This window comes from Poecilia latipinna, unplaced genomic scaffold (genome assembly GCF_001443285.1).
Source record: "Poecilia latipinna isolate Pla-1442-1.1 unplaced genomic scaffold, P_latipinna-1.0 Scaffold839, whole genome shotgun sequence".
In the NCBI taxonomy this organism is placed as follows: domain Eukaryota; kingdom Metazoa; phylum Chordata; class Actinopteri; order Cyprinodontiformes; family Poeciliidae; genus Poecilia; species Poecilia latipinna.
Window position 1 is genome coordinate 336260 of NW_015113455.1, and position 19220 is coordinate 355479.

The 19220-nt window shown below is 35.6% G+C and overlaps 1 protein-coding gene across 2 annotated transcripts in view; it reads right to left on the reverse strand.

The window, feature by feature from the left end:
- The window catches only part of htr4 (5-hydroxytryptamine receptor 4), a 70066-nt gene that overhangs the window by 17784 nt on the left and 33062 nt on the right, over nt 1-19220 (reverse strand). Inside the window, exon 5 of one of the 2 annotated variants that reach the window (XM_015047689.1) lies at nt 9116-9215. The exons of the other annotated variant lie outside the window; for it this stretch is intronic. Within the exon in view, the coding sequence (XP_014903175.1) occupies nt 9152-9215 (64 nt within the window). The 3' untranslated portion in view covers nt 9116-9151. The remainder of the gene's footprint in view (nt 1-9115; nt 9216-19220) is intronic. 2 annotated transcript variants of the gene reach the window in all.

Here is a 19220-nt window from a genome sequence, read left to right on the forward strand (position 1 = left end):
ATGTCAGGGGTCTGCAACTTCAATCCTCAAAGGCCAGCGTCCTGTAACTTTTAGATGTGTCCCTGATAAAGCACACCAACATCAAATGGCTGAATGACTTCCTCAGTCAAGTTCTGAAATCCAGTGAGGTGATTATTTGACTTAGGTGTGTATTACCATGGAGGCAGGACATCTGGGTCCATGTTATACAGCTGCCACTCAACCTGATCATGCCCACACTAGACTGACAATACTCCAAGAATCCTGATTTACTGTGATGTTTTTAGCAACACAAAGAAGTTCTACCGCTGCTCTGGTTGCAACAGCAAGAGTCTCACAAGGACCTGATGGAAACAATCCATGTTTTCCCAAAACAAAAAAAAGGAAAACAAAAGGAATATGATTTCACGTTGCTTATGCGCTTTTCGGCTGATGATTAGAAAGCTTCTTATAGAAACACACATACCACACTTTCTGCTACTGCAGAAATACATCCACACCTCTAAATTGCACACATATGCTAGATGGGTTGAGAGAGGACTAAGGACAGTTGTGAGTTCTTCAGACTGCAGTTCAAAGGCAAAACACCTTTGAACCAAATGCACTGTATAAACACTTGTCTTACCAACAATGCTTGCTTAAAAATTGCTCATTTATTAACTATGCAAAATAGTTAAATAGGGTCAATGATCAGAATTACAGAGTCAGTATACACAGGCACATCTCAAAAAATGTGAATATTGCATAAAAATGCAATATTTCTTGCGAGTCATTGCAGAACTTCATTTTTATTATACTTTATAGAGATCATGAAATGAAATATTTCAAGCTATTAGTTTTTTTTTTTAAATTAACAGTTATAGGAAAAATATGTAGTTTTAAGGTTTAAAATGACAACGACTTGTCATTTTAAGAGGCACTCTAGATAATATCTAATTTTTAATGCTTGAAAATTAAGTACAAAGCATCTAATCGCTGACTGAATTATGTCCAATTACTGGCTGGTTAATTGACTATGTTTTCAAACCTTTCTTACCTTTAATCAGATGTTTTACTTTAGGTAACATTGGATAGATACAGAGGGACCTATTTTTGCCTTTGTTCTTTATAAACCTCCTTGGACACCAAATGCTCCACTATATAAGGGTCTCTGCCTGTTCACACACCACACATCTCTTACTGAGGCAACATGAATAATATAGAAGGGAAAGTAGAAAATTTCCTGCCAAGCTGAGCTCTATACCTGGCAGGAAGGAAAAATGACGTCCCTGCAGTGTGGAGTCCCGTGAGACGAGGCAGAATAAGTTCATATTTACATGAAGCTCAGAAAGAAGAAAATAAACAGGCCTGCATAAACAGATGCAGAGTAATCATGAATGAAACCTCAGAGAAAGTCAATATGTGTGTGAGTACAGGTTTTATGTACTGGCTTTCTGAATTTGTGAGTCAGCAAAACAAGGAAAAGAATTGTGTGTAACCAAGAATAAAGAAATATATATATATAAAAAAAAAACAGTAAAGGAAGGGGTAAACAAAATCTGCCTTTTTGCTGCATATCATTTTGTGAAGCTAAGAAGGATCCAAGAAACTGCACAGGATTTGAGCTCAGGTTTCTTTGTCTCTGCTGCCTAATTGCTAATCACAGTAGTGCCAACCACACAGGCCACAGCTTTATTTTTGGCGAAAGGCTTTGTTTGATATTCCCGCCAGGACTCCATGATGGAAAGTTCAAAGAATTCCAGACTTTAAACACATTTTGGTTTACCACATCAAACTCCACCAAAATGATGTTCTAGCTGTGGTTAATAACAGCAGGTGCTGGAAATAAAATGTAATTTAATGTCTAAGAGATTTGATAAAAAATAATACATAATAATTAGGAAAAGAAAGAGGAAGAAGGCAGAAATGTGACTATGCTTCACAGGGATTTAAAATATTTAATATCCTGTAGTACATTTAAGAAGCCATGGATATGAAACAAATGTTCAAAATTACTTAAAAAAATAGACTTAATATTTGTCAGTCTAAGCAAAAGATCACAAAATAATACAAGATCCCAAAGTGTTAAGCAATTCATATATTTTAACCTCATTACCAGAAAAAAACAACATTTGGCATATGAAGGAATGAATTTTTGTATTTATGTGAACCGGTTTCATCTCTCAGTTTTCCTGTTAAGCCATGTAGATCCTAGGAAAAACAGAATACATTTGCTGAACACCCTTGCTGCTAATATATGATTTTAAAGTAAAATATCCCAAGCACATTTTTAAGCTGTATAGTTGCAAACACTTAAATCAGCTTTAAATTTTCTCAGGATATTCAGGCCAGCGTCAGAATATATAACACTCCTCGAAGTTGCATGACACCCAGGGGAGCTTCATCCCTGAGTCTATGGGCCCCAGTTTGCATATTAAATCCACGACAATACAATTAGGAAAATGACTGAACAGGAGTCCCTTACATTTGACAGCAGTAAAATGTAAAGTTACCTGTCTACAAGAAAATGGCTAGGATTAGGACTGTTTGTAACTGTTACTGCTGCTTACTGTAGTTTTGCAAAGTCATTTTACATTCCCACAGCAATGCCAGAGATCATAATCTCCCTTAATCCCACAATATGGAAACTGCATGAGAGCTGCTCAAAGATCTACTAAGTAAATAAAGCATACTAACTTGAGAATTTAGCATGATTTTGAATGCAATTCAGAAAATGTCAGCACACTGGAAGGCTCATCAAAAAAGGGAAGGCATTCAACTCTGCCTCTACAAACAAGCACCTTAAATAACAGCTCAACCTTAATAATAATAGCTGGTGACATGAAGTAAGCTAAAATCAATATTATACTCAATAATATGAATATGTATTAGAAACTGCAGAATACATTGGCAAAGTCCCACAATTCACTAAAAAAACCTTGATTCTGAGTACACACAAGCACACAGGCAAAAGGGCTGAGCTTAGGGGTGACATGCTTCATATCCAAACATATTCTTACATTTTTTATTCTTACATTACATCTTGGAATGGTTTAGAAGTTAGGTTAAAAAAATGCATGATTTAGAATATTAAACCACTGCGGCAACAGATGCCAAGTTGAACCAAGGATGTTGGACACAGACATGCACATGTGGCTGTGGTAAACCACTTACAGGCTGTTTATGCAGACTTTATAGTGTGTGTGTATGCATGTGTGGGCCAGATGCATCCATCTTGTTTATAGTAATTGTTGTTTTCATCTTAGTGAAGCTGCATTTTCTTCTAAAAAAAGACAGAGGGAAAGATGGAGAGAGGAACAAAGAAACGGGAGACTGGTGTGACGCAGAGGTGAAGAGACAGCGGCCCACACAGCGAGTCAATTCAATTAGGAAGTGAAAATCCTTCCTGACCACTTTAATGTGGTTACTGATTGAGGGCAACTCTCTTGATGATCAATGCACATGTTTAGAATGCACTGTTGGCACCAGATCCAATGACAGGTTTAAAAGTAATTTGAATTCATAGGATCAGGATTTAATGTAGAAGACCAGTCTGTTCCAGCAACCACAGCAGAACCTACTGAAGTTTGGCCAGAGCTTTCAGGGAAGGTCAAGTTGGCTAGAAGGTCTTCTTCTACAAAATAGGTGATAAAATAAAGCACATGCCAGCACAAAGATAAATTGCTGACAATTTTATTTTAAATTCAAAAAACAGAATGTTTTTTGTGTGCTGGGACTGATTAGTGTTGGACCACAGATGCGTCTAAAACTGGCAGGGCACTGGGCTCCCAAAAACTGGAATAATTAACTCCTGTTTTATATGATTCTTTGCTCCAGCTCAAAACTAATACAAAATCTTCTTTGGAAATCCATATTTCAGTTTTTGGATTAATAAAGAGTGTAATGTTTTGTGTGATGTGTCTGAAATCAGTGTCGGCCCAAGTCTGTCTTGGCAGAAAAAAAGTGGAGATCAGAAATTGCACACAAAATTTGGATCAGTGCAAAACCTCTGGACATCATCAAGCTAATGCCTTTTGAACAGCAGGTCCATACTGTTTAATGTACCCAACACATTGCGGGCACATTAAGATGAATTTGTGTTTTTCTTCACAATAAGTTGGTGTGTCAGACTGAGTTGAAGACTCACGTTTTTAATTTTATTTTACAAATTAAAATAGCCAATAATAACAGACTTTCAAAAAATTATTTTCCCATAAACACAAGCAGTAATAACACCAAACATGGGTGGCCTGTAAAAATGAAAACACACCACAATTCAGAACATCTCCTCCAGAGTTCACTGAATGTTTGAACAGCAGCTAAAACACACAGCGGAGCAGTAGAAACAGCTGGAAACACACACACACGCGCACACACACACACCTATTAAACACAAACACAATTTAACCTGAGAACAACAGGGTGCACAGAAAGGCTAAGTAAAGAACACATGGAGTAACTGGCTTACTGGCTTTTCAGATATGAAAAAGAAACACTACAGCAATAAATGCCATCATCCACATGACCCTTCTGACATCATTTGTTTTATGTAACAGGAAAAGATCCAAGACTACTTGCAAATGGAAGTGATTTGCACACAGAATACAGCTACTGCAGCAGAACCATACAACCATACAATGTTTTCTCCTGGAAACACTGTTTCCAATTTTTTTTTTACAAAATATAAGTACATGTTCTAAAAAGCATTCAGCCTCCAAGTTAGTACTTTGTAAAACCACTTTTCACTGGATTTATAGCAGCAGGTTTCTTGGGAAAGGTTTCTACAATCTGTTCATGCATGGGGATTGATGTTTTTACCAATTCCTTTAAGCAAATCAAACTCCACCTCAGTCAAACTGGGTGGAGAGCATCTGTAAGCAGCAATTTTCTCAATTAGATTTAGGCCTGGACTCATGCAGTGACGTAAGTCCATGGGCCAATCAACAAATGCAGTCTGGTGCCAATCAAATCACTTGCATGTAATACTCAGGTTGGCCTGGCTCGTGCCACTGCCGAGGTGGTTCCAGAATACAGGGGCAAACAGTGAAGTATTTGCAAACGGGACGAATCCGACCAGGGCAGATTGGGGAACAACCGGTTACAGCCAAGCCGAGGAGAAGGGGCTTAATCAAAGCTTGTTCAACCTATCAGTTTTGATGGACAGTTTGCAGTTATGCAATACATTCTTAATTTTAAAATGATGACATTAACAGTTCTCCATGGCATATTTAGAGCTGAGATGAAGGTACTGGCATCTGAACTCTTTTTACTAATTCGATTACTTTAGAACATAATACACTGCAATAGATTTCATTCAGTTATATCAGAATAAAAATGGTTGAACTGGATGTCACATTTTTTTATATTTTCTTGCAAAACATTTTGAACCATGTAATGTATCACTTTCCTCCTGCTCCATAAACATGTTGCTACTGTTGGTCTCACACAAAAAGGCATAATTAAAAACACTCAGGCTTCTGGTTGTAATGTGACTAAATGCAGAAACCTTCAGAGGATATGAACATGTTACCAGACAATGTAGTTCAAAGGGATTTTATGCAATGGAGAAACACAAACCTCAGCCAAGACAGTCGACTTCCGCAACAAATAAATCAAAAAACTGAGTGACTGCATTCACTGACAGGTCTTTTGATGAGAGATTATCACTAGTGGCGGCCATGCTAACCTCTGTCAAACATTATGTCAGATTATTATTTTGATTCTGAGAGTTTACGGTTTTGGCACAAAGGTCAACATGAAAAGAGGCTACCCACAGAAGAGAAAGTTCTGACTGACATGATTGCTTTTTTTCTCACATTCTTGGAACTAAAATGATCAATAAAGTGAGTCCAGCAACTCTTTGCTCAAAACGTGCGGAAATATAAGACCTTTACTTATTGAAGAATGAACAACAGCATCACAATAGCAGTAAAAAAATGTCTGAAGAACTTCCTGGAAGGTGCATCTTCAGCAGCAAACACAGTTCAGCTGCTGGTTGGAGCATGCTGTTGCGATATCTTCCAGTGAAGGAGGTCGATTTCAGGCAGATGATTATCTGAATGCATACTGCAGTACCATTTAAAGAGCTATGACAACATTCACACTTATAGCTCTTAAAATGGCGCTAGAGTCTGCAACAAGCTATGTTAAAGTTCCACAACTAAAACTTGTCAGCATCTTTTGTTTATTGACAAACTAAACATAGAGATAATCTAGGAAAAAAAAAATAAATAAATAAAATAAATAAAAAAAATATCAAGAGCAGGAATGCAGAAATTACAAAGTTGTACACTTTTTATTTTATCTAAATAAAACAAGTATCACCTTGTATCATCTGTACTTTTAGGAATTTGCACAGTCATCAATGCTTTGTAAAAAAAAAAAAAAAAAAAAAACTCTTATGCCAAATATTAGTGGAGATGTATGTTTATAATCATATTTAAAAAAATAATATGTGTTTTGATGAGGATGTTAATGGATCAAATGTGACTTTTAAAAATAATTTTAAGTAGGTACTTTAGGTATTTTTTCACTAAGTCAACACTTCTTTATTAAAATAGTGTTTTTATTGTTCTGGTAATGCTTTTATTAGTTGTAAGCACAAAATCATCATAATTAACAGGAATAAAACACCAATCTGTGTGTAATTAATCTATATGTGTTTAACATAGTGCATTGAGTTACTGAATTTTCAACGATATTTTAATGTAAAAATTATGAAACTGTATATTTGACACTATGTAAAATATTAACAGTATTTTTCATGAAAACAATTTTTGTTTTTAAAATTCAAAAAGTTGTTTGTTGTACCGTCACCCCACTCCAAACAGGGTGATTCGTTTGCCACCAATATTGTCATGAACAAACTTCCTATTGGGACATCCATGCCCAAAAATATTGCATGTAAACATGTGACCGTAACAGATATGTACTTTTTATAATGATGAGTTTTTCTGGTTGTCGTAAACCTGGTAAAAAATAATCTTGAAATTATTTTTCTCTATAAGAAGATTGTTTTAATGAACACAAATGTGACAAAATTAGTTCTCCAATGTGTGTGTGTGTACTTTTGTGTGTATGAGTGTGTTTCTTGATGTCTTGCAGCCTGTAAAGCCCTCCAGGGAGACAAACAGTGTTGAGTAGTGATGTAATTAGAACCAAGTATCTTGCCAGTGTAGCCACAAGTGCACCAGAGGGGTCCAAGGAGATTTAAGTGGACAAAGTGGACAGAGGAGGGACAGTAACAAGATTCCCTTCCATTGCTTGAAACCTCCCTCATTCTCTTTAGCATCCTTCTCAGTTTCACTGTTTTATCGCCCTCTCAATTGAAATCAAGCTGCGAGCTGCATGTCCTGTAAATGTCTTGCTTCTCTACCTTCTGCAATTATCATAAATCACAATATAAAATATTTTCAGTGTTTTTCATCCATCTGATGTGGCAGCTCCATCCATTCTGTTAAAGTTAATCAGTTAGCATTATTTATAGCGGCTTTATCCAAATTAATTTACACATTTTGCCATGATTTCTTTTGTAAAAAGTATATATTGGACAACAACATGATCTAATTTGAGAAATTGTAAGCACAAAAACATATTGACGTCATAAAATGTGATCATTGTCCTCATTGTAGTCTAAATAAATTGTTACATATTGATGAATCTATAATAACTGCTGCAGCAGTCTTCCCTGAATCCTTTTATTTAAATAACTCTAAATGCCTCACATGCTAATAAATGCCCTGGCAGTAAATGTTCAAACTAACTGCTGTCGAATATTAATGGTGACAAGTTTTGTTTTTCTCAAGTGATTCTTGGAGCGTTTTGCAAGGTTTCTCAGACTCCTAAATCATTCAGACACGTTAAGATGAGGAGGAGCTTCACCTCTACTACGATTTTCTTCAAAACGACTGACTTTGTACCTTCTAGCAATTTTACATTTTCTGCCCTCTCACTTTGAACAGGTTGTGACCAGTTCAGAGTAGAACTGCCTCGACCAGTAAATGGACCACTTTTCATTTCGGCTCAGCTTGCTCTTCTGTCTGTCAGTCTTCCGTCACCTCAACCAAGATCCCAAGAGATGATAATACACATTCAGTAATACCTAAGTACTATCTAACATTAGAAGTAATATACCCCATCTGGGTTTTCAGGAAAATACACTCCCTGTTCTGAAATGTCCTGAAGCCATGCACAACCCTATATTTTAAACCGTGGATACTGTTACCATAACTAAATTAGCTTCCTACTTGAAATTATATATTCTAGCAAGTTTTCAGCAAACATCTTGTGAAAAAAAAAATTCTAATGAATTATTTATTTAATATAATTTACAAGAAAGATCCTCAACAAATGGTTTGGTTGTAAACTTTTAATTAAACGTCTTAAATTGAAGCCTGGAGTCCGATAAGATGAATGAAGGGGATACTAAGTGCATAGAAAACAGTTGATCATAATTGATTTTTTTGTTGCATGATGATGTATGGCTTTGTATATGGCTACAGTATTTATTTATAATAAATAAAATATATAAAGACATGGTAGGAATAGTAACATATAAGAATGTTGCCAAAACTGCAACACAATGTCATCTTTTGCATAATGTGAAAGGGAAATCATAGAATAATCTAATGAGTTTTCATACATTTTTTTAAATGTTTTATCAAATCACACAAACTTGTCAAATTAAGCAACATTCTGGACATGGCTAAAATTCAAAAGGCTTGGGTAACATCTGTCAGTGTTAATCCAGATGGATAGTTTTAATTTTGATTATTCTGGGTTACAGCAAATAACTAAAACCTGACATTTAGCTATTCCTGTTTTTCTGGACCTTTTTTAGCCACACTTTTTCCATCCACTCAACTTTCCATTAATATGCTTGAATACAGATATTTGAACAACCAGTATTTTCTTCTTCTTTTTTGCCTCTTTTGTGAATTTTGTGTCTTGTCTGCTGGACAATTTTAACTTACAGATTAGTGTTAAGCAAAACTTATCGTAATCAAAAGACACAAAAATTTGAACGCTATGAGTTTTCTTTTATGAATAAAATTACTAGAATAAAGACACTTTTAGAAGGCACCAAAGTTAATGAGATGCATCTGGAAATTGTAAGTTTCATTGCTTGTGTCACGGTGTGCAAGGTTGACAGACTCACTTGACAGAACCTTGAGGTTCCCTAGAAATACAGCAGCTAGACAGGCACTGGTCTGGTGTTGCAGAACCAGAGCAACAGCTTGGAGGCAGAGGAGCAGCCACTGGAGAAAAAGGAGAGGGAAGAAGAGGAAAAGTAAAGGAGAATGTGGATCAAACCAAAAGAGATGAAAAATTGAAATTAAAAGTGCAATACCAATAAGGGATAAGAAAAATAAATGACAGGTAAGATGATGCAAAAAAGAAAGGTATAAATAAGGGAAAACAATGAAGAAAATGTTTTATAAAACAATCAGAATGAAGGAAGGACATGAAAATAAAGTGGACCCAATAATGGAAAGTGTCAGAAAATGGCAATTAAACAAAAAACAAATGTAGAAACAATAATGTGACAAAAGAATAATAATAAAATGTGATGATGTACCAAGAAATGGAAAAAAAAAAGATGCACAAAACACAAGATTAAAGGAGTAATTGAGGATGGTTGTTATAGAGGGAGGGGCCAGGAGAAAGAAAGGGAGGGGCCAGGAGAAAGAAAGGGAGGAGCAGAGAAAGGAAAACCAAGGTTAGTTTTCACCAAGAGGAGTCATCAGACAGCAGGCAGGAAAGACTTCAGAATGGGTGTGTACATCTGAGTTTGTGATATATTGTAGATCATTTTTCAATAACAACAGGAGAAAAAGCAAACCTGATGTGCATAAATATAACTTACAATAAAATGTTTTTTTTTTCTTTTTACCATTGTTTCTCAAACTTTTTCAACCTTAAATCTAAGGTTGAAAAACCTTAGATTTTTCAACCTGTCTGTCGTTAAAGGAGACAGACGATGTTAAATAACCGACTATAGTACACCAATAATATTTTTATATTTTATGTCCAGTACAATAGATTAAATACTTATAGTAGTAAAACTAAGATGTAATATAAATACAAATATTAGTAAAGTAGTAAAGTATGAACTTCATTATCAGCAGTCAAATCTCAAAACTAACTGTAGGAATCACCAAATGCTTTGGGTCACATGCTCAGCAATACTGCTTCATATAAACATTCATACATTTGCACAACAAAACCATGTTTAACCCCATATCAGGATCAACCTGGAGCAGAATTTTTCAGGAAATTAATATTAAAGTAAGAGAAAACAAACACAAGTATTTTGTTATTTTTGAAGAAGGGGGAACAGAGACCAGATCTGTAGATGTGCAAAGCTAGTAGAGACATACACCAAAACTGCAGTAAAAAGTGTTTCTACAAAGCATAAACTCAAGGGAACTCAAAACAAATGCATGTTGCACTTCTCAAATTTTAATTATAAGAAAAGTTGAAGACTATGTACAATTTTTCTTCATGTTCATGTGCTGTTTTAGCTTGGTCTGAAGCATAAAATGCTTTAATGTACATTTAAGTAACATTACATTGAAAATTCAACTCACAGGAACATTTGCAAGGCAAGGCATTGCACATTTGCAAGAAACTGTTTTTTTCACCAGATTCAGTTGATCCCTACTCTGACTTTCACAATTAAATTATTATCTATCTGTGGTAAAACTTTCTGAGCAGACTGATGCCCACACAGATCTTGTAGAACTAAGTTCAAACTGAAATGTTTTCTTTTTAACTCTAAAAATGTTGTCTCCAACTAACAGCTACAGTAATGACCTCAGTCTGCTTTTGATTACAGTGTGAAGCTGGCATATGAATATTACTTTCCAAGACATTCGGAAGAAATTCTACTGTGACCTCAACAGGTACTGACATAATGAAAAAAAGTTGGCTTGTGAATATAATGAGAGGATGAGAGAGAGAAAGTGATGGACCAACAGATTGAAAAAAACGTGGCAACCACAAGCTTACTGACTACGGTACACCAAGTTGAAAGATAAATCAGGCTGGGATATTGGACAAGAAGAGTCTGTGTGGGCGGGGGTGGATGGTTATTTGTTTCCCATTATAACAACATTCAACAGAGGAAAATGGAAAAACTCTTTTGATTTCCAGCAGTTTAAGAAACTTTGGGATTTCTTTGCTGCAGATAAAATAAAAGGAAGGCTCAAAATGAAGCGTTTTAACACTGAGAATTAAATGCATCAAATTAAAATCAACGAACCTGCTTTTTTTTATTGCATCTTACTGAAATATTTAACGAGAAGTTAGGCACTAGCATTGACAAACCAAATGAAAAGCGGTTTTATGCAGAAAATTTGTCTCACCTGTTGAGAGCAAGGAAAACCTGTACAAGACTGACTCTATTATGAATTTTGTCTCCCAGAAGTAATGTCTCAATATATGTCCAGGACTGAAATTGCATAATATAGACTTATTCCATAATTGTCTTTTCTTGACATAAGATTTGTTTCTAGTGAAGATACATCTCCCTTTACGTTAGCATTTTCAATCCTGCAGATGGATGTTCATTTATATAACATTTCAGAAAGGTTGTCTTCTCTCCAGTAACCTTTGTCGAATAATACCACTGTGGTTCACACAGTAATTGTACTTTGCACCCGGTGACACAGGCTACTATGGCAACCTGTTACCTATAATCAGCCCACTTCCTTCAGCTTGTTCATCCTATGGCTGCAGGCTGCATTTCTTTGGTCTGAAAACGATGAGCAGGGAGCTGCAGCTGAAAACAACTTGATGAATATTTGTGCAGCCACAACATTCTCATTACTTTCTCCTCTTGTTTAAACAAACATCAAGCGTTGGTTTATGGGATGACATACGCAAAACCAAGCCCCTGACTAAGCACCAGTAAAAACATCATGAAATTAGAGGTAAATTGGATCATGTAAAACTATCCAAAGCTGAATAATTTGAAAGTAATTATCAGGGTTTGGCTTGGCTCAGGTTTAGTTGTTGGGCCCAATGGACTGTCTTTAGGTTTAAGTGAGGACAGAAACTTCCTCCTTTCCCACATTTTAAACTTACGACTAATAACAAATGTGAGTAACTACCGTCTTGTTCAGAAAGTGCTGACTTTGCATCTGAATGAGAGCACGTTAGCCTGACCTGAATGTTATAGGTTTGCTGTTGAATGTAGCTTTACAACATCAACAGCCTGAAGCCACCACTTCCTGTTAGGCTATTGTTTCAGATAGGTAGCAAACCTAGTGTGCAATTCAACCCAGGACATATTTAAAAATGTAAAAAAAAAACAAAGAAAAAAAATCAAACATTAGCCATTAATCACATTTATTTATGCCTGAATAAAAATAAATAAATAAATAAAATAGTTACTTTTACTGAAACCTTTTTGTTTTAGACTGACAAATTACTACCATCATGTTTACGGTCAGTATAATGTTCCTGTTTGTTTAAATGCTTCCTTAACTTTAAGCAAGTTACAGCAAGACACAAACATTTCAAAAGTTCCAGTTCTATCTCATTAATCCAAATGACTTTCCCAAAATCTTTGCAGAGGGTTTAAGTCAAAGACGAGACAGGCCAGCGTGTGTCAAATCAGCAGTTTAAGAAGTTCCTCTGGAAATTAGTCTCATAATGTTATGGTTTGTATGCAGATATACATGCCAAACTAAAGCACATTGAAATTAATGTACTCTGAAGTTCATCTTGCAATTACACTGGTAATAGATCTTCAGCAAACTGTTTAAAGTTTGTTTAATTAATAAAGAGGTCTTATAAAGGCTCTAATGTAACCTTTATAGTTTAATCTCTACAGTTTAGCGCTAATTATATTTCTTGCGTTTTCATAAGTTAAAAAGCGTTTTTTTTTTCTTTTTTTTCACCTCAGTCAGACTAAAATAAAACTGTTATTTCCTTTGAGACAAAGGATTGGTTTTGAAATGTTCCCGTTTTCTCCAGCATGAAAGCTGTTCTGTTTTGATAAACTAATTATAAAGCTGAATGATTTGCTTCCTTCAAACATCTGCCTACAGTCCACGGTTTATTGATTAATGAACTAAAACATCTATAGTAAAAATTACAAAGTTTTTACTTTGCATTAAAAGTAACCTCCTAGAAAAACCAAAGTTTCTGTGAAGCTTTTCAGTTCTTTGCTGTAATCAGTAATTTAAACAAGGAAAAAATCCTCCTTGACTCACCTTGACGTTGAGAGTTTTCTTTATAAATGCAGAAGGGAAGGGCAAGGATGGCTTTTTAAAGCTTCACTGAATTATACATGAACATGTTCTAAATTGTGAGAAGGTGCAATCTCTTTTTACCCTTTCAAAGAGACAGAAAAAACATTTAGAGAAGAGGCTTTGACATCTGCTGATACACAAAAAGCATGAAAATGTGAGACACTAGGGACAAATAACTTTATATTTCCTTAGATTTTTCTTTTAACTGAATAAGCTCTTACATAATCCGAGTTTCTTGCACTTCACCGCCGCAAACCTCCTGCTTATTCCAGATAAATGTCATCATTTCTCAATCTAAACAAGTTTGACACATTTGACTGAAGATGGCCTGCTATTGAATGTTACACTGTAATCTGCTCCCCGGCACCAATCAAATCCATTTGTCGCCTGAAGAGTAATCCTTCCTTTAATAAAATGAGGTAATGTATTTAGATGAGCTTGTTTCAATTCAATTTAAGATGCTAAAGTGCTTAATTGATTCTATCTGAATAAACAATTATGATTTAATTTGAGGCAGAGTCAAACAGTGTTGGCTCTGTGGCTGTCACAAAGGAGAGTGAAGTCTCTTCTCTATAACCAGCCCTGCAGATATGTAAAAAGAGAAAAAAATTAACTGAATGATGTGCTTAAAATACAATGCACTGAAAAAAAAAATCACATTAAGTGGCAATTCCATTACAGGCTTAATTATGAAATGTATGCAGCTTGAGAAAGGATATGTTTCTGGTTGCTTGAAGAAGTACTGGAGTTCCAAAGGATTCAGAAATGTATTTTCAAATGAATGTTACAAAATAGATTAAACTGTCTATAAAGCAGACAGGTACCGAGTGGCTACAAAAGGCTGTGGTGTCGGTGGTTGCAAAAGCAAAGACTTGGGCTTCAGGTACTTTAGAGAAAGACTTTTTTTTTTTGTTTCAAGGAAGTTCTGGTAAATTACTGGGTGACTCAGAAAGAGAAAGAAGGATCCTTCCCAGGGTGTTTGGTTTGGGAGTGGAACTGCAGACTCAGACTGGGAATATTTTTGGCTGGTGAAAGGGACACTATGAGAATCTCTACAGTCTGGTCACCATGTCTGCTACGGGGTGAGGAGAATTTGAGCATTTGAAGGGAAGCAAAGGGATTAAAAAGCTCCAAAGTGGTAGGGCATCAAGGATGGACACCTCTCAGCCTCCGTTGGAAAGGCATTTGTTAGGTTTTTGGAGGGAATGATCATTCATCATTTTGAAACGAAGATTGTTCAACGCAGTTTCTCACGTATTGGGGGAAAAAAAAAAGAAAAAAAAAACCCATGGAATTAAAAAGAAAAGTCAGACTCATTTTGTTTGATTGCAAGCCGTAGTTCAGCTACAAATCCTGCTCAGTGAATTCAGCTTACCAAAAAGCCAGTAGGAAGACAAAAGAAAAGATTTTAAAATCTGTAATTCTTTTTCTGCATCACCACTCCTCTAATCTCTTTGTGACAACCAACCAGCAGGGGGCACCCTAGATAGACAACGTTAAATTCATTCACTTGAATTATTAAGGTTCATGCTCCAGGTATATTAACTTAGACTAAGAATACCATTTTTTTCCCCTCCCGCTTACTGAGTTTTCCAAAAGTTTCAAAACATATAAACTACCTAAAACTGGATCTATAGAAGGAAGAGAAAAACCTGAAGAGACAAGGAGATATTGTATGAGCATCTCACTCTAAAAACCCTCTGTTTTGTTATTTTCTTAAACAACAGAACCTGTTGCACCATTTGCATTGTGATGTGTAATGGTTACCAATATATTTCACTGCTTTGCCGTTAAACTGAAATGAAGGTGACAGCAAATTAACTGCTGTGAAGGTGGAAGGTATAAGATCCAAAATCACACTCTACTGAAGTCTCCGTTAAACCTCAGACATGCCCTACACCTTATATTAGTGTATCAAGCTACATTAAAACAGGTTTATTCTATTTTATCTGAGTGACTGAAGATAAGATAAAGTTATGGGAACTTATAGTTCGTACAACTATCAAATCCAAAGTGCAACATATCACAGAAACAAAAGTATAATTGGCATTTTAAAACTAATACACAGTCTGATCCTTCCAGCATCAAATCAAAAGCTTTGAAGAATAGCTGTGCTTGCTTCAGAATTGATATATGTCCTTAGAACTAACAGGAAAAATAATTGTAAAATTCCACTCTCTTTAAAATTGTTGTTGGCTCAGTTTTTGGTGCTTTATGGCTGTGAGCTTAACCACCTCTGTGTTTTACTGCAGAGCAGCTGAAATAAAAACGTCAGCAGCATACCAGCCAGCAAAGTCTGAGTCAAAGGCTTCATCTCCCAGCAGGGGGGGAGCTCACACACGGTACATTTTGACTGCCACAAATGATGGAAACTGGTCATTAACTTTGCGTTTTAAAAGACCAAAACATAAATCATTTCACCTGTTATTTTTAAAGTAAGTATAGCAGGTTTAAAAATGAAGTTTAAGGCATTTCTTTTTTAAATATTTACTTTTTTATGCTTAATTTGCTTTCCTCCTCTCCAGATGAGTAATATCCATCTGCTTTTTAAATATTATGTTTGTGCTTTAAGTCTGCGATTATTTATGTCCTTTTTTGGTCTACCTGCATGAGTAGCATTTACTTCTCCAGTTCATTCTCTAACCTTTGCAATCCAACCCTCATGTACTTCACCTTACTCATTATTCTCTCTAATTTCTCACCTCCACTCTGACCTATTAACTCATCTCCTACTCACTTCTTCCAAACTTTATTATCTCCTTGTTCTACTTTCTGCTTTCATCTCACCCTTTTTTCTTTTCTGCTTTCTCCTTCCTTTACGTTGTTTCTCCTCATTTGTTCTGAATGTGTTGTTCTCCTTTGCAATTTGTTTATTTTTTTCAGTTTTTAAATTATTTTAAATGTTTTTGATACTCCATCAGCCCTCTTTCTTACTACTTACCATATTTTCTTCATTTATCCATCTCACATTAAAATGTCCATCTCATTAAAATGACCCTTTCTGAATTTTATTTTGTCTTTCCTCTTCCTCTTTTGTGTACATTTTATCCATTTCACTATTTGTGTCTCATTTTGTTACCTCCAACAGTGAACAATTGTTTCTCGATACTGCTTGTTGTCTTGGGACCAACTCTTTTTAGATAAATGACTCCGATGAGAGTATAAATACTCAGGAGGCATTCTGTTACTGTCTGTGACAGAGTGTGTAATGAACAGTGTTAAGACGCCATGGAGAATGAAGGCATCATATGTCATTCCTTTACTTTGCCAGCTTAAGTGGCTGATTCATCATAATCAACATACATTTCACTGTTATGTTTGGAGTGCAGCAGGCATATATAATGATTCAATAAATCAGAGTTCATTGTGAAAACTAATTTAAGGATTAGTCTCCTAACATATTAAGCAGTGGTTGGATCCAACAATTACCAGAAACAATTTGTTATAAGCTGTTTTTCTTCCCTGTAAGCAAACGAGTTAATGAAAACTTGCAGATTGCTGGTTTGGATCTCAACTAGAGTCCTAGAAAGGATGTGTTATTTATCTAATGTGTTATTTATCTAATATATTTGATATTTCAAGTCTTGTGAAGATTCTACAGTTATAATGCAGCAACTATTGAATTTAATACGCCGGGAGTTTAGTTTCTCATGATAAAATAAAAAAATAAAAAAATGACCAAAAAAAAGTCTCCAAACACAACAGCTTTGTTCTGTGCAGTCTGAATATATAAACATCATTTCAAAATTTTACAAATTTAAATTCTGACAAAAAGACCAAAATAAAATTATTTATTTTACGAGTCTAAATCTCCTTAGGGCTGCAGTAGGTAACTAATAAAATTATGCTTTTAACCTGTTTTCTATATCCTCCCTGTTGTCCTGCAGATCTGCAGAAATACACATCTTCCAGTCCGAAGCAACCAGTCAGAGCCAGGAGGAATCGTCTCAGTGTCTATCATGCTCATATATGTATGAATCCAAATTAACATATGAGTTGTAATAGTTTTTTTAAGTCTTGATATTTCTTGAATAAAATTCCTTATAAGACAGATTTTGGAAAATAAAACACACTGAAATCAGCTTCCACTGAGTATGAATGTGTCGTAGTTTTGAGATCACAACATCTCTTTTATGCTAATATCTGGAATAGCATAAAATGAAAAAAAATGAATGAGATTTTGTTTGTTTGTTTGTTTTACTTCCTCTGAGTAATAACAGGGCTCATCAGGGACATGATTTCAAAACCCTGAGACTGACCGGCAATAACTCCACCATGGGTCTCACTCAACAGGAGCCTAAAACCCAATCTGGGCCACTCTGACATACCCCTGGCATTTTAAAAGCTCCGACTCTCACAGCTCAGTGGCTGCGCTGTAATGGACCATGTGGGAAAGGCTTACATAAAAAAGGACCCAATCCACAAAACTCTTCAGTAGAATGGGCGTCTGACTGAGCCAGTATTGAAAATAGTTATGTTTTGGTCTGTTTTCGTGACTGCCCCAGGCAATCTCCTCAACCTGAGATTCTGCATGTCAAAGCAAATGAAATAGTGTCATCATTTTTTATTGCTTCAATGTGCTTTCAGTTGATGAGGAGTGATGTTTGTGCAGGACATCAGAGGACAGAGTCGTGGTGTACAGATAGAATTGGTAGGTTGAACTTATCCAAGTTTATTTTTCCAGTGCTTCTATTCCTTTTACACTTTTCATGCTTTTTGAATCATGACTCCTTCTGTCAGCCAACTCGGTTTGTATTTTTGTAGAGTCCCTCCAGACATCTTAAACTCTGCTGCTGATTGAAAATAAACTTGTTCCTTTTAGCAACAGTTTTTGATTATATGATTTGTCCCCCTGTGATCTCCAATGAAACGTTTCATTATCTGTTTGCTCATCATTTTACCCATTTGAATTTTCCTTTGCATGCAGACAATTTACTTGTATTTTAAAGTTTTTAATCATGACCCATGCTTTTCAGCTACAACAACTAACAATGAGTAAACTATTCTTAGCAAGCACCTTGCTTTTACATTACTAATGTGACATAAAACTGGTAAAATTAGACTTTTTAATCCCCTGTGCTGTTTGATCTACCCACCATTGCATGGTCTCTTCTCTTTTATTTTAAAAACAGAGCAAACAGTCAGAACCCAGTTAATCAAAGATGTTTTAAAAATGTTCATGAAAGCAGAACTACAAAAAGAAACTCTGACACACCTTTGTCTGCTCTAAGGAGATTGCTTAAGTGTTGTGTTCATCAATCTATTGTGTTTCGCTTATCTAAGATGATTTCACACTGCTATCATGTCTGAAAGGAAAACACATTACTGCAGACAAATCCTCAATCTGTCTATTTATCTCTATTCAAACCCTCTGGACCCATCCAGAAGGGAAGAGGTTCATTGTTCCACAGTAGGACAAAAGCCAGAATGCACTTCGACTTTAACACAGAAGAGAACATTTTTCCTGTAAATCAACTACTTCTACCTTATAAAACACAAACCTATAATTTTCATACAGAAAGGATCCAGCAAAACTACACAAGTTCAACAGTTTGAAGAAGTAGAAAGCTTTCCTAAACCAAAAGTAAAACTTACCTACAAACTGTGATATTCATTATAGGCTCATTAAGCTAAGCATTAAACAGACGAGGTTCCAAAAAGTCCTGTTAAATGCAACATTTTTAACAGGATACCTTTTGGACAACAGGGCTATGTTTTGATGGCTTTGGTATTCAAAGCAGAAACTTTGACAAGTGGTACACAGACCTCAGGGTGCCCCTATGAGTCATAAAATGAACCTTTCTGAGTGTTTCTGCAGTCCAGCTATTCAGGTTCAGGATCTCAGGGGACACCAGCACTTAATAGATGGTTACCAGCACACAGCTCCAACCTTGCAGAGCTGTCAGTGAATTTTAGAGTCCTAGCAAAAAGACAGGAGGAGCGAAAATGAGCGAATATATACTGTAGTCATATATATATATATATATATATATATATATATAT